Source organism: Castor canadensis, chromosome 15 (genome assembly GCF_047511655.1).
Source record: "Castor canadensis chromosome 15, mCasCan1.hap1v2, whole genome shotgun sequence".
Taxonomy (NCBI): domain Eukaryota; kingdom Metazoa; phylum Chordata; class Mammalia; order Rodentia; family Castoridae; genus Castor; species Castor canadensis.
This window is the reverse complement of record NC_133400.1, coordinates 73,513,178-73,531,337: the sequence shown is the minus strand read 5'-3', so window position 1 is coordinate 73,531,337 and position 18,160 is coordinate 73,513,178. Positions and strand designations below refer to the sequence as shown.

The 18,160-nt window shown below is 38.9% G+C and overlaps 1 protein-coding gene and 1 long non-coding RNA gene across 11 annotated transcripts in view; one reads left to right on the top strand and one right to left on the bottom strand.

The window, feature by feature from the left end:
* The window catches only part of LOC141417510 (uncharacterized), a 71,785-nt gene that overhangs the window by 11,134 nt on the left and 42,491 nt on the right, over positions 1-18,160 (bottom strand). The window contains exon 3 of the long non-coding RNA XR_012442141.1: positions 12,777-12,910. This is a non-coding gene — a long non-coding RNA (uncharacterized lncRNA). The remainder of the gene's footprint in view (positions 1-12,776; positions 12,911-18,160) is intronic.
* Positions 10,619-18,160, top strand: part of Kiaa1217 (KIAA1217 ortholog) — a 444,456-nt gene continuing 436,914 nt past the window's right edge. Inside the window, exon 1 of one of the 10 annotated variants that reach the window (XM_074056502.1) lies at positions 10,619-11,537. In XM_074056502.1, coding sequence (XP_073912603.1) covers positions 11,333-11,537 — 205 coding nt within the window. In that variant the 5' untranslated portion in view covers positions 10,619-11,332. The remainder of the gene's footprint in view (positions 11,538-18,160) is intronic. The other 9 variants (XM_074056503.1, XM_074056504.1, XM_074056519.1 and 6 more) reach the window with 9 other exon arrangements.

Genomic DNA, 18,160 nt, shown 5'->3' with positions numbered 1-18,160 from the left:
AGGGTGCTCTGTGACTCATTAGTGACTCATTTAGGAAAAGTGAAACAGTGTAATTCAGGAGTTTCTAGAATATAATTCAGGACAGATTTTGGAAGGTCAGGGACAAAGGATTTGCTAGCAAGAATTCTGGGGTGATGGGAGGCAATTCTCTCATTTTGAACAGGATTTATCGTACCTCTCAAGAAAGAAGTAGCTCTAGGGAAAATGCAAGGACAGGGCTAGAGAACCAATAAGGCTGGCAGACAAGTTCTGGAAAAGGCATTTTCAGTGCTGGAGGTATAGCTCAGTGATAGAGCACATGTCATGATTAACCTTGATTGTCAACTTGATTGGATTCAGAAGGTCCTAGGAGATTATAAGGCACATCTCTGGGTGGCTGTGTGTGTGTGTGTGTGTGTGTGTGTGTGTGTGTGTGTGTGTGTGTGTGTGTTTCCAAATAGGGCTAAGAGGAGAAGACCTGCCCTGAATGTGGGTGGCACCTTGTCATTGGCTGGGAGTCTGCATGGAATACAAGGAAGAAAAGGAGAACGCCCGCAGCAGAGCATCCTCTCCTGCCTCTCTGCTGCCTGCCCACCATGATGTAAGTGGTTCAGCTCCTCCATGCCCACCCTGTCATGATGGACCTCTGGGACCATGAACCAAGATACATCTTTCCTCCTTTAACTTGTTTCTCTCAGTATTCTGTCCCTGAGGAGGAAAGTGACTAACACAATGTACTCAGCATGCACAAACTCCTAGATTCAATTCCTAGAAACTCCCCCGATAAAAGAATTTTCAAGGACTTCCTGAGGCCATTGCTTTCTCTTGCTTACCCACCACTATTAGATATAGTGCGTGTTTGTCTTTGTTAAAATGGGGGAGAGCTCCCTGACAAGGGTTTGGCATCCTCTCTGTGTTGCAGTGTGGCTTTGTGACAAGACAAGGGGACACGTTCAGTCTGAGCATGGCCGCAGAGAAAGGACCTCATCTTTCCTCTGGGAGCAGAATGACTCATGTAACTTCCCAGAATCCATCTTGTGGATTCCTCAGTTTACAGAAGAAAGGTGGGCCATTGTCCAGTCCTAAATTTCACAAGAAGTTAGAGTACCAACTACATGCAAATATAAATTCAAATAATTTTTATTGTGATAATATACACATAACATGAAACTTACTACTCTTGTAATTTGAAAATGTACAGTTCTATAGCATTTAGCTGTTTACATGAGTATGTAACCATCATCACCATCCATCTCCAGAACTTTATTTTATCTTCCTCAACTAAAACTCTAACTCTCCATTTCCCTCTCCCAGCCTCTGACACCCACCATTCTGCCTTCTTCCTCTATGAATTATTTATTTGGGGGGTGGGAGGTACTTGGGTTTGAACTCAGGGCTTCACACTTGATAAGCAGGTGCTCTGTTGCTTGAGCTAGTCCTTTTTGTTTTGGTTGTTTGGAGAATAGAGTCTCCTTTTTTTGCCCAGGCTGGCCTGGACCACAGTCCTATTTAATGCTTCCTGCCATTGTTGAAGGACAAGCATGCGTCAGCATGCTCAGCTTTTTTTCCACTGAGATAGGGTCTTGCAAAATTTTTTGCCCAGGCTGTCCTGGAATTGTTTCCTCCTAATCTCAGTCTCCCAGGTAGCTAGAATTATAGGTGTGAGCCCCTGGCACCCAGCACTTCCTCTATGAATTTGACTACTCTATATACATGTTAGCTTCTATACATGTAATCAGTACAGTATTTGTGATTTAGTGACTGGGTTATTTTGCTTAGCATAATTTCCTCAAGGCTCCTCCTTATGGTAGCATATGTTAGAATTTCGTTCCTTTTCAAGACTGTCCCACATTCATCTGCCAATGGATACTTGAATTTCATCTACATTTTGGATGTTATTAATAATTGTACTGTGAGCTGGGAGTACAAACATTTGCTCTAAAGCTTGCTTCCACTCTTTTTGGGTGTAAACCCAGAAGTAGAATTGCTGAATGATATACGTCTATGTTTAATTCTTTGAGACACCACCATATTATTTTTTTACAGTGACTGAACTATTTTACATTCCCACCATCAGTGCACAGGGGTTTCAAGTTTTCCACTTCCTCACCAATACTTGTTACTTTCTATAGTTTTGGATTGTTTCAGAATAGCTATTCTGGTGAGTGTAACATGGCATGTCACTATGATGCTGTGTTGTGCTTCCTTCATGATTAGCGGCGTCAAGCGCCTTTCCACGCACTTACAGGCTGCAAGTAATTCTTAAAGTTGTACGATTTCATATTCCAAGAAAAGAGCCATTTCTTCTTCTTTTCCTTCCTATCTTTCATTTCTCTCCTTCCTTTCTTTCATTTCTCTTTTCTTTCTTCTTTCTTTCCCTTTCCTTTCCCTTCCTCTCTCCCTCCCTTCTTTCCTTCCTTCCTTCCTTTCTTTCTTTCACAGGGTCTCACTAGGTAGCCCAAGCTGGCTTCCTACTCTCAATCCTCCTTCTCTGCTTCCCAAGTACTAGGGTCACAGGCATGTACCACACACACACACACACACACACACACACACACACCCCACTACCACCAGGATGATGAAAAGAGCCATTTCTTAATTCCACTCTTTTTCTCTGTGTGAATATTCTGTATAAAATTTATGTGGATTGAAAAAGGAGAAGAGGAAAATGTGATCTTTAAACATATTCAAAAACATTTGTGTTGACTTTGTGGATGGATCACAGGATTTTCAAATGTTTAAGATGTACTTTCTCCTTTCTCTCCTTCATCAAAAGTTAATTGAACATACAGAATTTCCTTAGAAGCTTAGCACATCCTTAGTTTTACTTAATTTTTCTCCTTCACATCATGAATTATAATAGCCCCCACCCCAATTAATTTAATTTAAATTAATTTTTAAATTAGAGCATTTAAAAACCCATGGAAACTAGGACCGATTCTTAGAGGTATCTCAGAAAAGCAGCAGGTTCAACAGTGATGAACTAAATGTTTCACATGTCCACAAGTACTTGGGAGTTATGAAATAATGCCTTCTTACTTTTTTCTTTTTAAAGATTTGGAGCTTACTAATGTGGCTACTGTAATATATTGGATGCTTCACAATAACTAAAAAGCAAGATAATCTGAAATTATGCAAGTGAAATTGGTCACCTTTTTAGGTTACAGTTGAAACAATTAATAAGCTCATCCACTTGCCAAGTAATCATTGTCATGTTGCTTCCCTGATTTAAGTCTTTCTTCATCAGTTTTTTCAGTGTTTTTCTCAGTATTAATTAGGAGCTTTTGGAGGGTGGGATTCCATCCATTGCCTCACTTGCACTTTAGAGTGAGTAAAGGTCACACCTGTTAGTTGGAATCACACATATTTAAAACCTCACTTGAATAGCATATTATTATTAACAAGTGATAAGAATAATTTTTAAGTTGACCAATGTTTTCAGGTAGTCATATTTTAAATTATACTTTTAATAATACTACTAGAAACCAGCTTGTTAAGAAATAGTTTATCATTACTTTAGGATTCTACTCTGAAATATAAAATTCTAACTTGCACTTGAAGCCAAGATAATTCTTTAAATGGCACATGGAAAAGTGTCTGTGACTATAGAATTCCAGCCTCCGTCACAACCTGGCTGTCTAACACATTTTTATACAACTTCTCACACTGCTACCAGCTCTACTGGTTGGTTCAGATAAGTCACTCAGACTTCTATGTATGGGAGTGTTTTGCAATAGAAACCAAAAGAATTCCACTTGGCATTGATGATTTTATAGCATAATGAAGCATGTTCTAAATCATTTTGAGACTCTTTTACAATATAGGAGCACAGATGGGTGACATCATGGCATAAAGCAACTTTTATTGAAATCACTAAAAAATGCTTCTTAAATAATCCTTAGAAAATAGAGTGGTTAAATCAAGAACTCTTTCTGGAGCATTTAACGAGGAAATTGAGGAATCTGGACTTAATAGGCCTTTGTCCTGAATCTAGGAAACAGGAAAAAGTTTACAAGGTAATCTCAGACCACAGATTCGGTTATCCAAGCACTTGAATAAGGCCCTGCTACTTATTGCAACCCATGTAAATCAACCATTAGTATAAAATGTCAATATATGGATAATTCACATAGCCAAAGAGGTGGGCAACACTCCTGTGCCAGGATATTTTGTGATTGAATTAGAATCAACACTGACTGTTTGTGAAGACCATCACGAAACTTACCTCAAGTCTCTTGAATCAGAAGTAAAGTCCAAATATTAGGGTAAGGTACATTTGAGAAATTATTCACACCTAAGTTTGGAGCCAGAACACAGAACTCACCCATCCCAAAGAGTGAGGCAAGAAATCCTTATCACAGGTTTAGTTCAAAGAGACAGGAAGCAGAATAACATTATCATGAATAAATGCTTTAAATGGCTGCCTCAGGATGGAACGCAGCAAATGACAGATGAATCTGTCCAGCCCCCCTTTTTTTTTTGTAAATAAAGTTTTATTGGAACAGAGCCTTGCTCATTCATTTTATATTTTGTCTATGACTATTTTCATGCTCCGATGGCAAGGCTGAAGACAGACCATATGGCTCATAAAGCTGAAAATATTTACTATCTGGACCTTTACAGAAAAAGTTTGTTGACCACTGCTAGGGAACATTCTGCTAAAATACCAAGCCCATCTTTAGGCAGAAGAAAGTGGAAAACTAGTACTAAGCCAGGACCAAATAGGAAATTGTATGTTACAATCACCAAAACTATGACTTTTAGTTCATGTGTTATTTTACACTTGTCAACATACTTTCACATTCACTATCTCAGAACAAATCCTATAATACCTTCTTCAAGGTGATTTGCCCCTGAATGCTGGTGACTTCAAGGTTTCCTAACAAGCTGAGGAATTCTGCTTTCTGGCCGGATGAGCTTACAAGCCAGACAAGTTGCCAAGTTGTTCTTCTTGACAGCTGGTCGGAAAGCAGGTCAAGAGGCAAGGGAAGGGCAAAAGTCAAGAAGAATTGGAGACATGCATGCTTCTGTGTCCTCCAGGGAACATGGCTGCCCCCCTGGAGCTCTCTTGCTCACTGACCTTTTCCACTGGTTTCTTGGCTCCACACAGGAAGCTGCTCTGCTCCCGTTCCCCAGGCAGCTGCTTTGCCACCTGCTCCTCAGCATAGGATGTTGTTCTTCCAGACTGGGATGCTGGGTTCCCATGCACACATCCTATCTGGAAACTCTCACAGCTACAGGGCTGCAGGATCTTCTGGGGTTGAGGCACTTTTCCCAGATCACCACTGTGACTAAACAATCCCTGGATGTTCACACTCAGTGTGCGGTGTGGATTGCAGCCAGACTCTTTTGACTTACTTCAGAAAAGAGGGAAGACTCAGGAACCAGATGTACTGAGTTCAAATCTCAGCTCCTCTTTTTTATTGTCTGTGAATTCTTCATGAGTTTCTAGACCTCTGAGTGCTATAGTTTAGTCATCTGTAAAATGGTCTAATAAATGCATGTACTTCTTGGGGTTACTCTTAGGAATAAGTGACTTGGGACAGTGTGATCATGTAGTGAATGTACAACTAATGTTAGCCATCATTATTAATCATCACCACTATCTCAGGGAGAGCCAGGACCCTGTCACAGGCTGCAGTATTTTCGTCCTGGGAGGCATCTTCATTATTTCATACCTAGAACCTGGTGCCTGTACACCCTGTCATTTCTTCCTCAAAGGACATCCTACACATTGAGAAGACAGATCTTGGGAAAATTCGCTCCATATCTGCAGTATCAAGGTGCTGGTACCCTGGAAACCACTGGTCACTCTAGCTTCCAGTGCCCAGAGAGGTGGCTGTGCCAATTCAAATCTCATGATAATGGGAAAAACCTGTTAGGCAGTGCACAGAACCTTCATCATGTGGGGTTTTCTTACGGACCTTGAAGAAATAAGAGAAAGTGTTCCCTTCTAAATTATCTCAATGTCCTTGTTCAGATTAAGGCCAAGCATTTTTTTGAAGCCTATAGGAGGAATTTAGGCTAGCAACATGAAAGAACCAAGAACTACTCAGGAGACAGAGGCAGGAGGATCACAAGTTCCAGGCCAGCCAGGGCAAAGTTAGGAAGACCCTATCTCCATTTACATTCCCCTTTCCACGTGATTTTGAAGAAAATCTGATGTATCATTTAATCTATAAATATGTCATTGTGTGCATTCCAAGGATAAAGAAACTTAAAAAAAAAAAAGAGACCCCATCTCAAAATCAAAATATAAACAAAAGGACTGGAGGCATGCTCAAGTGGCATAGGGCTTGCCTAGCAAACTCAAGGTCCTGGCCTGGGTTCAAACTGAAGGAAGGAAGGAAGGAAGGAAGGTAGGAAGGGAGGAAGGAAGGAGGGAGAGAGGAAGGAGGGAGGGAGGGAGGGAGGAAGGGAGGGAAGGAAGGAAGAAGAAAGGAAGGAAGGGAGGAAGGAAGGGTGGAATGAGGAGGGAAGGAGGGAAGGAATGGAGCCAATAATTGTGGAGGATTTCGTGTACTACCAAAAGCAGAGTCAGTTTATGCCTTCCAGAATAGAACAGACTGAGCTGTGAAGCAGCTCTGAACGAAGCTGGGGTGAACCTGGAGTCCACAAGGAGATCCTGAGAGACCAACCCCAGCTGTGGATGGAAGAAACCATCACAGGTGGGCAGCCACTGGTGTCAGAGCCTGACACAAAGCAGATGCTGCAGATGAATGGGCAGAACTGTTCATAGACTGAGACAGAGCCTCTGTGAAGGCCAGCCAAACACAAGGTCAGTGTAGGCCGTGGCCTTGAACCAGACCCTGGGCACAGTGCCCCTGCAGCCCCTTCTTTCATGAGGTAGCGGAGGGTCAGAAGCCAGGAAGAGAGTTAACTGATTTATTCAAGTGCCATATTCAAAACATCATAATGTATCTTTGATACGGAATCACGTCAATTTAATGAGGTTTCCGGGGATGCACTGGTGGAGCTAGAGGCATCCAGTCATGAAGCTGAATATATATATATGAGGAGGCATCGGGCAGGGACAATGTGATGAAATAATTCAACAATGATCACATTAAGACTGGTTCAGTAAGATGTTCTCATGTGGAAAAAAGAGTTGATAGCCACACTTGCGTAAACGTGGAAAATCCTTCTGGCCCTATCTTTCTGAACAGGCCGTAGGTGATCAGCCAACTCCAGAGGTATTAACAGTGGGACTGAGAGACTCAGAGACACTCAGGGGCCCACCAACACATGCAGGAGGCTTAATACAAAGAGTTATGAAGAAAAGACCAATGTCAAGGTTCAGCTTGTTGAGTCATACTGGAGTTAGGTATTGTGGGGGCTAAAAGGGCTAAAGAGGATTTAAGCCCAGGAGTTCAGAGTAAACTTGAATCTAAACCTCATTGGCTGCTGAATGACCTTAGCCTGGAATCATTAGGATCTGGACCAGATGGGTAGGTTGCCTGTTACTATGGGAAAGAAACTGCCTATTGTAGATTAAAGCAGCATTCTTGCAGCAAGCTTACAGGAGTGTGCTACTTCCTAGAATTAGACAAGGTTTATTCTATAGGCACTTGTCTCTGCTTTGGGTACACTCACAACTCAGAAAAGATCTTTGTGATCCAATGGCCACTTTATCTTTAGAATCAAACTAATGATAAAATAACAGACTCTTCTCTAACCACTAATATTATTTATTTCTTATTTTAACTTCACACAAAGTTTATCTTAATAGTGCATATATATTACAAGCCAACTCAGATTTTTCTTAAGAATAAAATAAGAATTTTTAAAAGATATTTATTTCTATCTTACTCTGGTTTCTCTTCAAATCTCATCAATCTTTCACCTTTTACAATTTATTTCTATCTTCCATGTGCACAAAGGTTTTGTCAGGCAGGTTTGGGGCTACATGACTAAGCAAATGCTTCTTTGTCAACTCTACATTTTCTTGGTCTAAAGTCAAAATGTTCCATATACTGTCATCCAGAACGCTTGTGTTCTGACTTTATGATGGCTGAGGTTTTGGTATACACTGAGTGGAAAAGCATCTAAGGAAACTTCCCATGAGTGGAGAGGAAAAATAATGAACCATGAGCTCTTTCCTGTGCTTTCAAGCCTTAACCTTGTGAGTGAGCCAGCCTATTCAAACAGATGCATTAATTTTGGTGCAGATAGCTGAAGTTTATTCTTAGTGATGGGTAATACATTTACCCCAGGTTTTGCAGCTCAAACCACACATAGTGTGAAGCTGATGAGGTGACAAGTGACATGAGCTTGGTGTTCTCAGGTAAGTTCCTTAGGGCCTTGATAAGGGATGTGCCACACAACCTGTCTGTAGCAGATAGTATTTACAACGCAGAGGAGCAAAATGAGCAAGAGGCCCTGTGGGTGGCTTACCTCACAGTACCAGTTGGGCAGCCAAACAGAATCCAGTTGGGGCTCTCCAAACCAGGGTGCAGGAAATGGGGGTCAGCCTAGAGTGGCTCGGACCACAGTGGCTCCTATAACCTGTGAGCATGACAGTCACCTGAGAATTTTTTTTGTGAATTTCTGGGAACCTATCTTGGGCTATTCCTAGAAATTTTAATTTACTGGGCCTGACGTGGAATCCAGAATTGTTCAGTTCTAGATGTTCTGCAGGTGAGCTTAGAATCTCTAACGCTTGGCCAAAGCTCATGGCCTAGAGCAGCTGCCTGGCAACATCAACCCCAGATGCCAGGATTGCATGCATACATATTTATCCTACATATATTATATATATGTCTACTGGACATATATGTCTGTAATATAGTATTCATATATATATATATATATACATATATATATATGTATATATATATATATCTTACTGGGTACCTGATTATTGGAGGAGTGTGTGTGTGTGAGAGAGAGAGACAGACAGACAGACAGTCAGAGAGAGAGATACACACACACATACACACACTACCTTTTGGTTGTTTCTCTGGAAAACCTCAGTTCAGTCTCAAACTCTCAGTATCCCATTTCTTAGTCACTTCAATTTTATCCCTCTCCTTCAGAAATGGGTGGAAGTACTCCAGCTTCTGCTGGAGAAGGAAAGTGTGCAGTAAGAAGACCTAATTCTATCCCTTTGAACTACTTCGCTCCACATTGGATGGGGGAGACCACCTGTTTGAAGTGGTGTCAGGATGCAATCACACTTCTTTTCTGGCATGGCTTCTTCCAACTGGCTTCCCAGGCTTAAGCCTACTGCCAGGTGCCACAGGCTCTCAGCAGTCATGTGATTTGGACACCCCGGGGTCGAGGCTGTGCCCTGGTGGTCATTACTATGAGGCATGAGTCTAGATGGTGAACGTGACCTTCAGCATGGTCACTTGACAGATGAGCAGATGTTCCTGACCCTCAGCACTCCATCCCTGCTCAACTCTGATGCTCCGAGTTTGGCAGTCTATGACATAGCCAAAGTTCATTTCTTTGCAAAATGCAATCCTGAAATAAAAGCTGACTGCTAGTAAGATGAAAGAAAGGAAGAAGCCAGAAAAAACCCCAAGAAAACATGGTTCTCAGGCAGACATAAAATATAAAGTAGAGACATGAAAGCCTGGACTACCTTACTGGGACAGAATTATTAAGAGTAAAGGGGTCACTTAAATTTTATGCTTTACTATTTAATGAGGTGGATTTTATGTTGCAGCAGTATTTGTGAAGCAGTGGCTCACTACACTAACAGGACACTTTCCTCAGAATAATAGGGGTTTACGCTCATGCTATTTTCTCTGAGTTTTATAGGTCTGAGATCATGAATGTGATCCTACTGTGGACTGTCTGATGGCTCAGGATTTAAGCTTGTAACTTTTTCTAAGACTGCACTAAACTTGCTAAGAATCATTAAAACTGTGAATATTTGGGAGGATGGGGTAAGGAAATGTGGTTTTATTCAGCACTGACACATGCCAGACCAGGGGAGGGTCTGTCATCTCAATGCATCTGTAGCATAATGCTATGAGGTAAAAATTATGATCCCAATTTTATTAATGAGAAGTTGGAAAAAGAAACTTCTCAGGCTGGGCCCGCATACAGAATTTTGAGGTAATTCTGTTCTGGTTGATTTCAAAATTTATATTCTTCCTAGCACATAATTCTGCATCTGATAAAGTGCTAAGAAGCTGTGCATTTATCTTGGTATTTACACCCAGAGTAGAGTTATAGGATCGCAAATTCCCAGAACTTTTTTATAGTTCTTAGAGAGTTTGTGTAGGCCCTCCCTAAGGGAACACGAAATAATTGAGGTTGGAAACAGGTTAACCCCAAGTCATAAAAATCACTGACATGGGAAACTAAGAGTGAAAATGGTTACCCTCTGAGAAAGGGTTGTGTGCTTCTGGTATAGGCTATGTGTTCAATTGGTGGAAGGAATGTTTTCAACCTAGAAAAAATGTGACCCCTTTAACACACTTGATTTTTACATCAGTACTATAGGTCTTTCAGAAAGTATGGTAATTATAAGTATCCATGTGTTCATTAAAATAAACTCCAAGCCTTTAAAATAATCTATATTTGCAGACTCACACTCATGCACAGAAAAATACAATTAGATATACAAACACACTCATGCACACACATATCCCACACCACCCCATACAGACCCACAGATCCCCTTCTTATCAACTGAAGTTCCCCATGGCAGCCCAAAAAGGTATGGAAATTCCATTCCTCTGTTTTCTTTCTTACAGTGCTACCCATGTTGTGAAAGCAGCAGGAGAAGTAATTATGTAGGTGGGCATTCATTACCAGGTCAATTCTTGGAATATAATACAGGAAAGTGCTAAGGCAGAGAAATATTTGCTTGAACCAATGCCTGGAAAGAGACGGTGGTATGGGCTTCCTAGCCAGAGAAGCTCATTTTCATTTTCACAAGTTGTATCAGTGGGTGGGGTAGTGTGCACATTCATTTTCAATTTCTGGCTGTCCAGTGTCTGGTCTGATGATGCTAGGGAGTTCTCCTGTGTGAGTGTGTGCGCAAGTGTGTGTGAGTGTGTGAATGAGTGTGTGTGTGCATATCTCACATTCCCTACTCCAGAATCTGCCATGCACTGAAGTTAGTGCATTTGCCATTGCAAAACTGTCACCACCGTCGTCTTTGAAACACATTTGCATGCCACAGGTCCAGTAAATGGGCGATGTGGCTGCAGGGTGCTTTTGTTTAAAAGAATTCTAAGAGGCAATCCAGCACTTTCCATTCCACTGCACTTCATCAGTAACTGTGGCCGTGGAAAGTGAAGCTCGTCGGATTTTTTTGAATCTGCTACCCCAGCAGGTACCATTCTGGGGTTGGTTCTTTTTTCTTGTTGTTTTTTTTTTTCCCCTGCTGTTTAAAATGTCCAAACCTCGCTCGGCTAGACCCTTCTTCGCCAATGCAGCTTCAAAGCTGCCGTCATCTAGGAAGGATGATTTAAGCAGCAAACAGAAAAAGATCAGCTTAGGAGAGAAGATTTTGAGAGCTGGAAGTGAAGGAAATTTGGTCAAGGGGCAGGTGCAAGCAGCCGCAGCTCCTGCTCAGCGGAAGGCTTCTGCACACAAAGGTAACGTTGCAAATCAGCTGCCTTTCTCAGCAATCGCCTAGAAACTTCCTGCTAATACGACTGCCAGGTAACTTACACGAAGGACAGGACGCTTGGTGGCTTCCAACTTCTCTGTGTGCGCATACATCTTCTAAAATGCTGGGGTGCGCTTGCTAAAATAATCAAGGAGTAGGACATGGAAGTCATAGAACTTTCCATCATTAATTAAGGAATGGTGTAACAAAAACTGTCTTTTTTCTCGGAATGATAGATGTTGCTCTTGTGTTTTACAATCTTTCATAATCTAATCACATTCACATAAAATTTCTGATTGCCTGAAGGAAAAGAAACAGAATGAAACTGTTCTAAAACCACATCAATAATTAGCAAAGGAATTTTTGCATGCTTAATTGTTTTGCAGTCTGTTTTAAAAAGTGTTTTGTATCTAAAATGCTAATCCAATGATAGGGTTCTTTGCCAAGCATGGCCAAAGTTAGCATTGTCACCTGGGATTATTTAACTAGATCTTCCAGGAGAATGTTAAAATGCTTCAGGTAGCACGAGTATTGTGAATATTTGACTCACAATGGAGAAATGTAACTAACGAGAGTTAACTGTTATTTTAATGTATATAATCACAAAAGGTAATTAAATAATAGCTAAAAATATATAGTAATTTCCTTCATTTTTACCAAGAATTACGTATTAAACCTCTAAGAACTATTTTTATACTACTTAGTTTAACACATTTTTACATTTTATGCTCTCTACTAAAAATACTTGTTCCTGTGATTTTATATAAAATAAAAAAATTTTAATATTCTCATTCTTATAGCTGAAAGCTTATATTTTATAGAAAAAAAGAAATTCATTTTATAATTTTATCCTGACCTCTTCTCTATTAAAAGCTATATGAAATGAATATACTCTGGTATATTTTTGTGCCATGTACTATGTAAAGATGCAAATATCTCTCTGAAATTTATTTTTTCCTTAGCTTTATTATTTTTTTTTCCATTTGGTCAATTAAGTATTTGTACAAAAACTGAGTCAAAATACTTTATAAAAGGCACAGATGATGAATACCGAAAGACTTTGGAAGTATTGCTAGAAGTTGTTGAATAGACTGAATTTTGTCTGCTTAAAAGGAAAACTTTCTTTGATGTGATAAAAAGCTTTAGAGTCTAGAATGTTCCTATGAAAAGGAATATCAACCACCTCAACCCCAAAAATATCTAAGCATTTATGTAGCATACATACCTGTGTCTGTGTACGGCGGGTGGGGGACGAGCTTCTCTATACAAATAATCCAAGGCTGGCTAGATGCTTATTCCAGTGATTATTCAAAATGCTGACCTTCCTGTGGCCAACTGTGAGGACATCTCTGAATAGACCTTGTGGATGAAAATTTGTTTTTGGTAACAGATTTGATTTGGAGATTTTTTTAAAAGTCATTTGAAATTAAGAGTTTTTAATCAAAGTACAAGGTCAATATAGATAATACAGATTTTTATAAAAATAAACTGGGGGAAGATTATAAATTAACATGGTGGTGTTGCCTTTGTATCTCACTAAGAGGAAAGACTTCCAGCACAGACTTTGAAAATGACAGCAGAACTAGATTATTTTGAAAGGCATCATTACAAAGTATGCTTGTTTTTATTTTCTAATCAGAATTTTTTTCATAGCAACTCATTATATCACATAGTACCAATAGAAACATTTAATTAGTACAGCACAGTAATAATTCCCTTTATATGATATCTATGTTATATTAGGCTTCTAATTAAAGTGTTTGTCATAAAATCAAGTAATCCAGGGGCTAGGTGTGTAGTTTAGCAGCAGAGTACTTGCCTGACATGTTTGTGGCACTGGATTTAATCTCCTGCACCATACAAACTTTGTATTGTATTTCTTAATTTACAATAAATTCTCATTTACTTTATTTCTTAAATTAGTTCAGTGGCCCTTTCCTTCACCTCTTTCCCATGCCCTCCTCTGCACTTCTTCAAATGTTATCTTTTGTACTGCTATTTTCATATTAAAATGCTGATAACAGTTATGTTTTGTTATCATAATGAACTCTCCCATGGCTTATCAATAAGCTCATTCCAAAAACTGAAAATCCAAAAAGTGTATAAGTAATATGGCCTCACATTGCTAACCCAAGGAACGTGATATGATTATTTTCCTCTATAGCTTTAAAATCGTCATCTGCTTGTCTTGGGATTTCTAATCTTCCCAAGAGCAATGCAATCCTATTCATAGAAGCCCTTTTTAGTTTCAAATTCTTTTCTTGGTTCCTCTCTTCCATTCTGTCCTCTCTCCTGCTTGATTTCTAGAACATCTGGACAGGTATCTCTTTATTTACTTTTTCATTTTGCTGAAGCCCAAGGCCAGGACACTTCCTAAGAAAAGCTAAATGGAGAAAGCTGTCTGAGTTTTTGCATGTATAGAAAATGTCTTTATTCTCTTCACTTTCAATGTCAGTTTGAGCAGGCATATATTTTTAGACTGAAAGTAATTTTTCTCTCATAATAGTAAAGGCCTTTCTTCTTTGTCGCTTGGGATCTCTGAGTGTTGATGTGAAAACCTGTGTTGTTCACATTTTCACAGTTGCTTAGTAGATTTTCTCTCTCTCTCTCTTATCTATCTATCTTTCTATCTCTGCTTTCAAGATCTCCTCTTTTTTCTCAATGTTGTGACATTTCACTAAAGTATTTGAAAGTATGGGTTTTGGTCATTCATTTTAACTAGATTCTTGATGGGCCTCTTCAACCTGAAGAGGGCCTTCACTAAAGAAATTCTTTTCTATTGATTCTTAGATAATTTACTCCTCTTTATTCCTCTGTATTTTCTCTACTTTTCTCTCTGTGGACCTCCTAGCAATCATCTGTTAATCTATTATGTCAATTCTCTGATATATAAGAGAAAGCTCTTATACTTTTAAATTCTTCTCTTTTTATATCTTCTAGAGGATTTTCTTGACTTTATTTTCTGACTCTTCTGTCTGATTTTGATCATCATTGCCTTTTGAATTTTCAAAGAGCTTTTTGTACTCTGGTTATTTTGATACTAAAATCCATGGTATTATTTTCTCATATCGTGCTATGTCTGTGTGCTGTATTTACCTAATGTAGTTATCATTGCCTATTCCAGTCTGAGGTGGCATACACTCAGGTTTAATGACATGATTGACAACATCACTGTGATGTTGATGTCCTTTTCCTTCTGAACCAATGGTACAGACTGGTCCCTAGAACACAGGAATCTCACCATCAGTAATCCTTAGGATGACAGCAGTAACATCCATTGTCCCCCACGAAGAACTTCCTTCACGATGACACCCCACCAAATGGAAGGTGAGTGTTGAGGTGTGTACTGATACAAGCCAACAATTTTATTCAAGATCAGAATAAGAGTCAACATCTGAGAATGTGGCATTTCTTTCTGAGCCTTTTGGATTCTCTTGACTTCTGTTTAGATATATTCCCCCAAAATGGTTTTTTCCTGATATAATTCATTAATTGATATTTATTTGTTTTGTGGTGCTGGGGATCAAACCCAGAACCTGGTATGTGCTAGGTAAGTGCTCTACCCCTGTGCTACACACCAGCCCATTTTTAAAAAAATTATTTGCCCCTTAGCCGTTCTAAATAAAGAAAAGTATTCTTAGAAGTAGACATGTATGCTGACAAGACTGTTTTGAAAACTGGCTTCTCTTTCTTCCATACTCGTAGCAGTGATGATGATGATGGTGGTGGTGATGGTGAGGATGGTGACCATAATGATGATGACATCTAACCTCTACTGATCTCTTCCCTACATGGCCAGCACACTTCTAAGGACATTACAAATACATTGTCTCATACAACCCGCCCAACAATCCTGTGACTTCATGCTATTACTTTCTCTAATATCCAAATGAGGAAACTGAGACAGGAAGTTTGAGGCATCTTCCCAGAATTGCTTGGATAGGAAGAAGGAGAACCAGAATTCTAATTATAGCAGTTTTAACTCCTGAACTTGCATACTTCACCACTATGCTAAAGCACCTTTCTATACAGAAAAGCAATCTGTTCATCAAAGAAATTAATAAAACATCAAACTTTGTGATTGGTTAGTGTGATCCCCAAAGAAAAACCTTTTGGTGGCATTCTGTAATTCAGAATAGGCTCTTCTGTTTTAATTTCTTTTTTATTTGTTGCCCAGTATTGCTCTTTCTTAAACAAAACAAAGAAATTTAAAAAGTAAAAATGAATTTCAGAGCTAATAAATGTATCACAATATGTGTGTTATTTTAATACTGAGAATATTAAAGGATAAATTGAATATTGGATCTTGCTATCCTAATATCTATAGTCATGCCTGCAGACTTGAGTACACACACAGACACATTCACACACCCCTCTACATATAATTCAAAAAAGGATTCTTCCCATCTCACATGACCTGGTGGTCCAAGTACAAGCCTGCAGATCAAAAATCATTCAAGTCTAATCTGTTCTGACACAGGCTCTTTCTGTGGCCTTGAGCAAAGCAATTATCCTTCCTGACTGAGTTTTGTCAACCATTAAAGAATAATAATATGTGGTTTATGGGGAGAGGTATTGGTGAGGATTAATGACTTAGTTAATGTGTGTCTAGTGCTTTCAAGAACCCATGTGCTGCCTGAATACTCTAAGTCAAGCACAATAGGGTCTCTGGTTACCTTCAATTGCTGAGGAAGGTAAAATCTTACACTCACATAAACATTACACATATACTCACTCCAGTAACATTCCATTATAAAGCCCTGCTTGCAAGTCATACACTATCCTTTATGTGCAAGAGGTAAACTCCATGCATCTTACTTGCCATAGCACACATTAATTGAGCTTGCCTTTGGATGTCTGAAGACTAATGTTGTCCACCTCTGTAAGTCAAAAATATTAGTAACTGGAACGCAAAAATATGTCTTCTCTCTAGTAGGGTGTGAATTTATTCTGGATACGACTGATGACCATATGACATCATATTCTGCACAAGTAAAGTAGCATGGGAGGTCACCATGGATACAGATAGGCAATCTCACTAAAAGTTATACTCAATGTAATATTCTTTTCCTGTAACAAGCTGATAAAACCTGTAAGCATTGATCGTTCATTGACAGGACCTGTACTTTGTCTAGTATTTTCTAGATAAGTCATGTGCAATTTCTATTTCTAGACTGATCATGTGTATTTCATTGACTGTCTTTGGGATCAGTACCACTCAATAGTTGAGAGGAGCTGAGGTCAAGGCTATGGTATTTAACCAACAAAGCAATGGTACCTTATGTTCACAGCTTCTAGATCACAGTTTGGACTCATTATTAATACTAGTCAGTCCACAGCTGTGCATTACACATTTTGATAAACCAGTAAATCTCTCTCCATCCCATTTGTACGGCTTTCCCTGGACAGTTATTTTATGAATGAAAACTAATCATACTTATTGCTTCTTACTCGTATTTCATGCCAGTTTTTCTCCAACTGAGTATGACAGCATGAATCTTGTAAATAGCTCTTACATCTAGACCTTTCCTTATTTTCCTTGACTAACCTTATTTAGATTTGTCTTCTTCTACCTAGTAATAGTTGTGAAAGAAGAAACATAAGTAATTCTTTTTCCCATGTATTATATACCTCCAGGAGTCTGTTAAAATTCAGTAAGTCAGAAAAAGAGTATGAAATCACTCTTAAAGTTAGTCTGGAGTTTTCTTTGAGCTAATCTATAATTTTGTTTAATGTGACTTTAGCCCACTTAATGTAGAGAGATCAATAACTCACAAGAGTGGTTTTAAAAAATAAATACATGTGCTAAACTTTATTGGATTTTTATCTATGTAACTAAGTTGTAATCTTGGCTCACTTAATGCTGAAAAGCTGTGACCAGTAATATGGTTGCTTATTTCTAATGGACTTGATAAATACATTTCTCAGTCCAAAAAAGTTAAAAAAGAAATAGATGATTTTCTGTGTCTGCTCTAACTAGATTTGGAAACTAAAGTAAAAAAAATTATTTTTATTAAAAAAAACAGCAAAAATCAAATTTCTAAAACCTGTATTATTCAGTACCTTCCAAAATTTAGATCAATGTCTCTGTGAAATTTTTCCTCTTTAAAGACCTTAAAAGATAGAATCTATCAGAGTTTCCCCACTCCCAAAAGAATATCTTGCTATCTGAACTTTTTCACCTAAATTCCTTATATTCAATTTTTACTTTTCATATATATTACATTCACCTTTAAGTTTTCAATTTTAATGAGCCACTTTACCTCCAAAATACTTTCATTCTATTAGAATGATGTAAGCAGTAAGTCCATGGCCATTTGAAACATAATCAGAATTAGTATAGATGAAATAAGAGATCACTTTGTTATTTGGGGATACACTTGTAAAAGTTCTCCCAAGCAAATAAATCACCTATCATCATATGCTGTGTATGTTCTTAAGAAAAGTTTCATCCATGTTGGCCACGTAGGGGCCGCTATTGTGGGTCTCAACCAGCCTACCTGTCTATCAGGTTATTTTCTGGTCTGTAATCACAAAATGCCAGTGTTCTTCACTCACGGCCATGTATGGGCAGGATAAATGTCTGGGAATATGGAAGTTTAGAGAGAA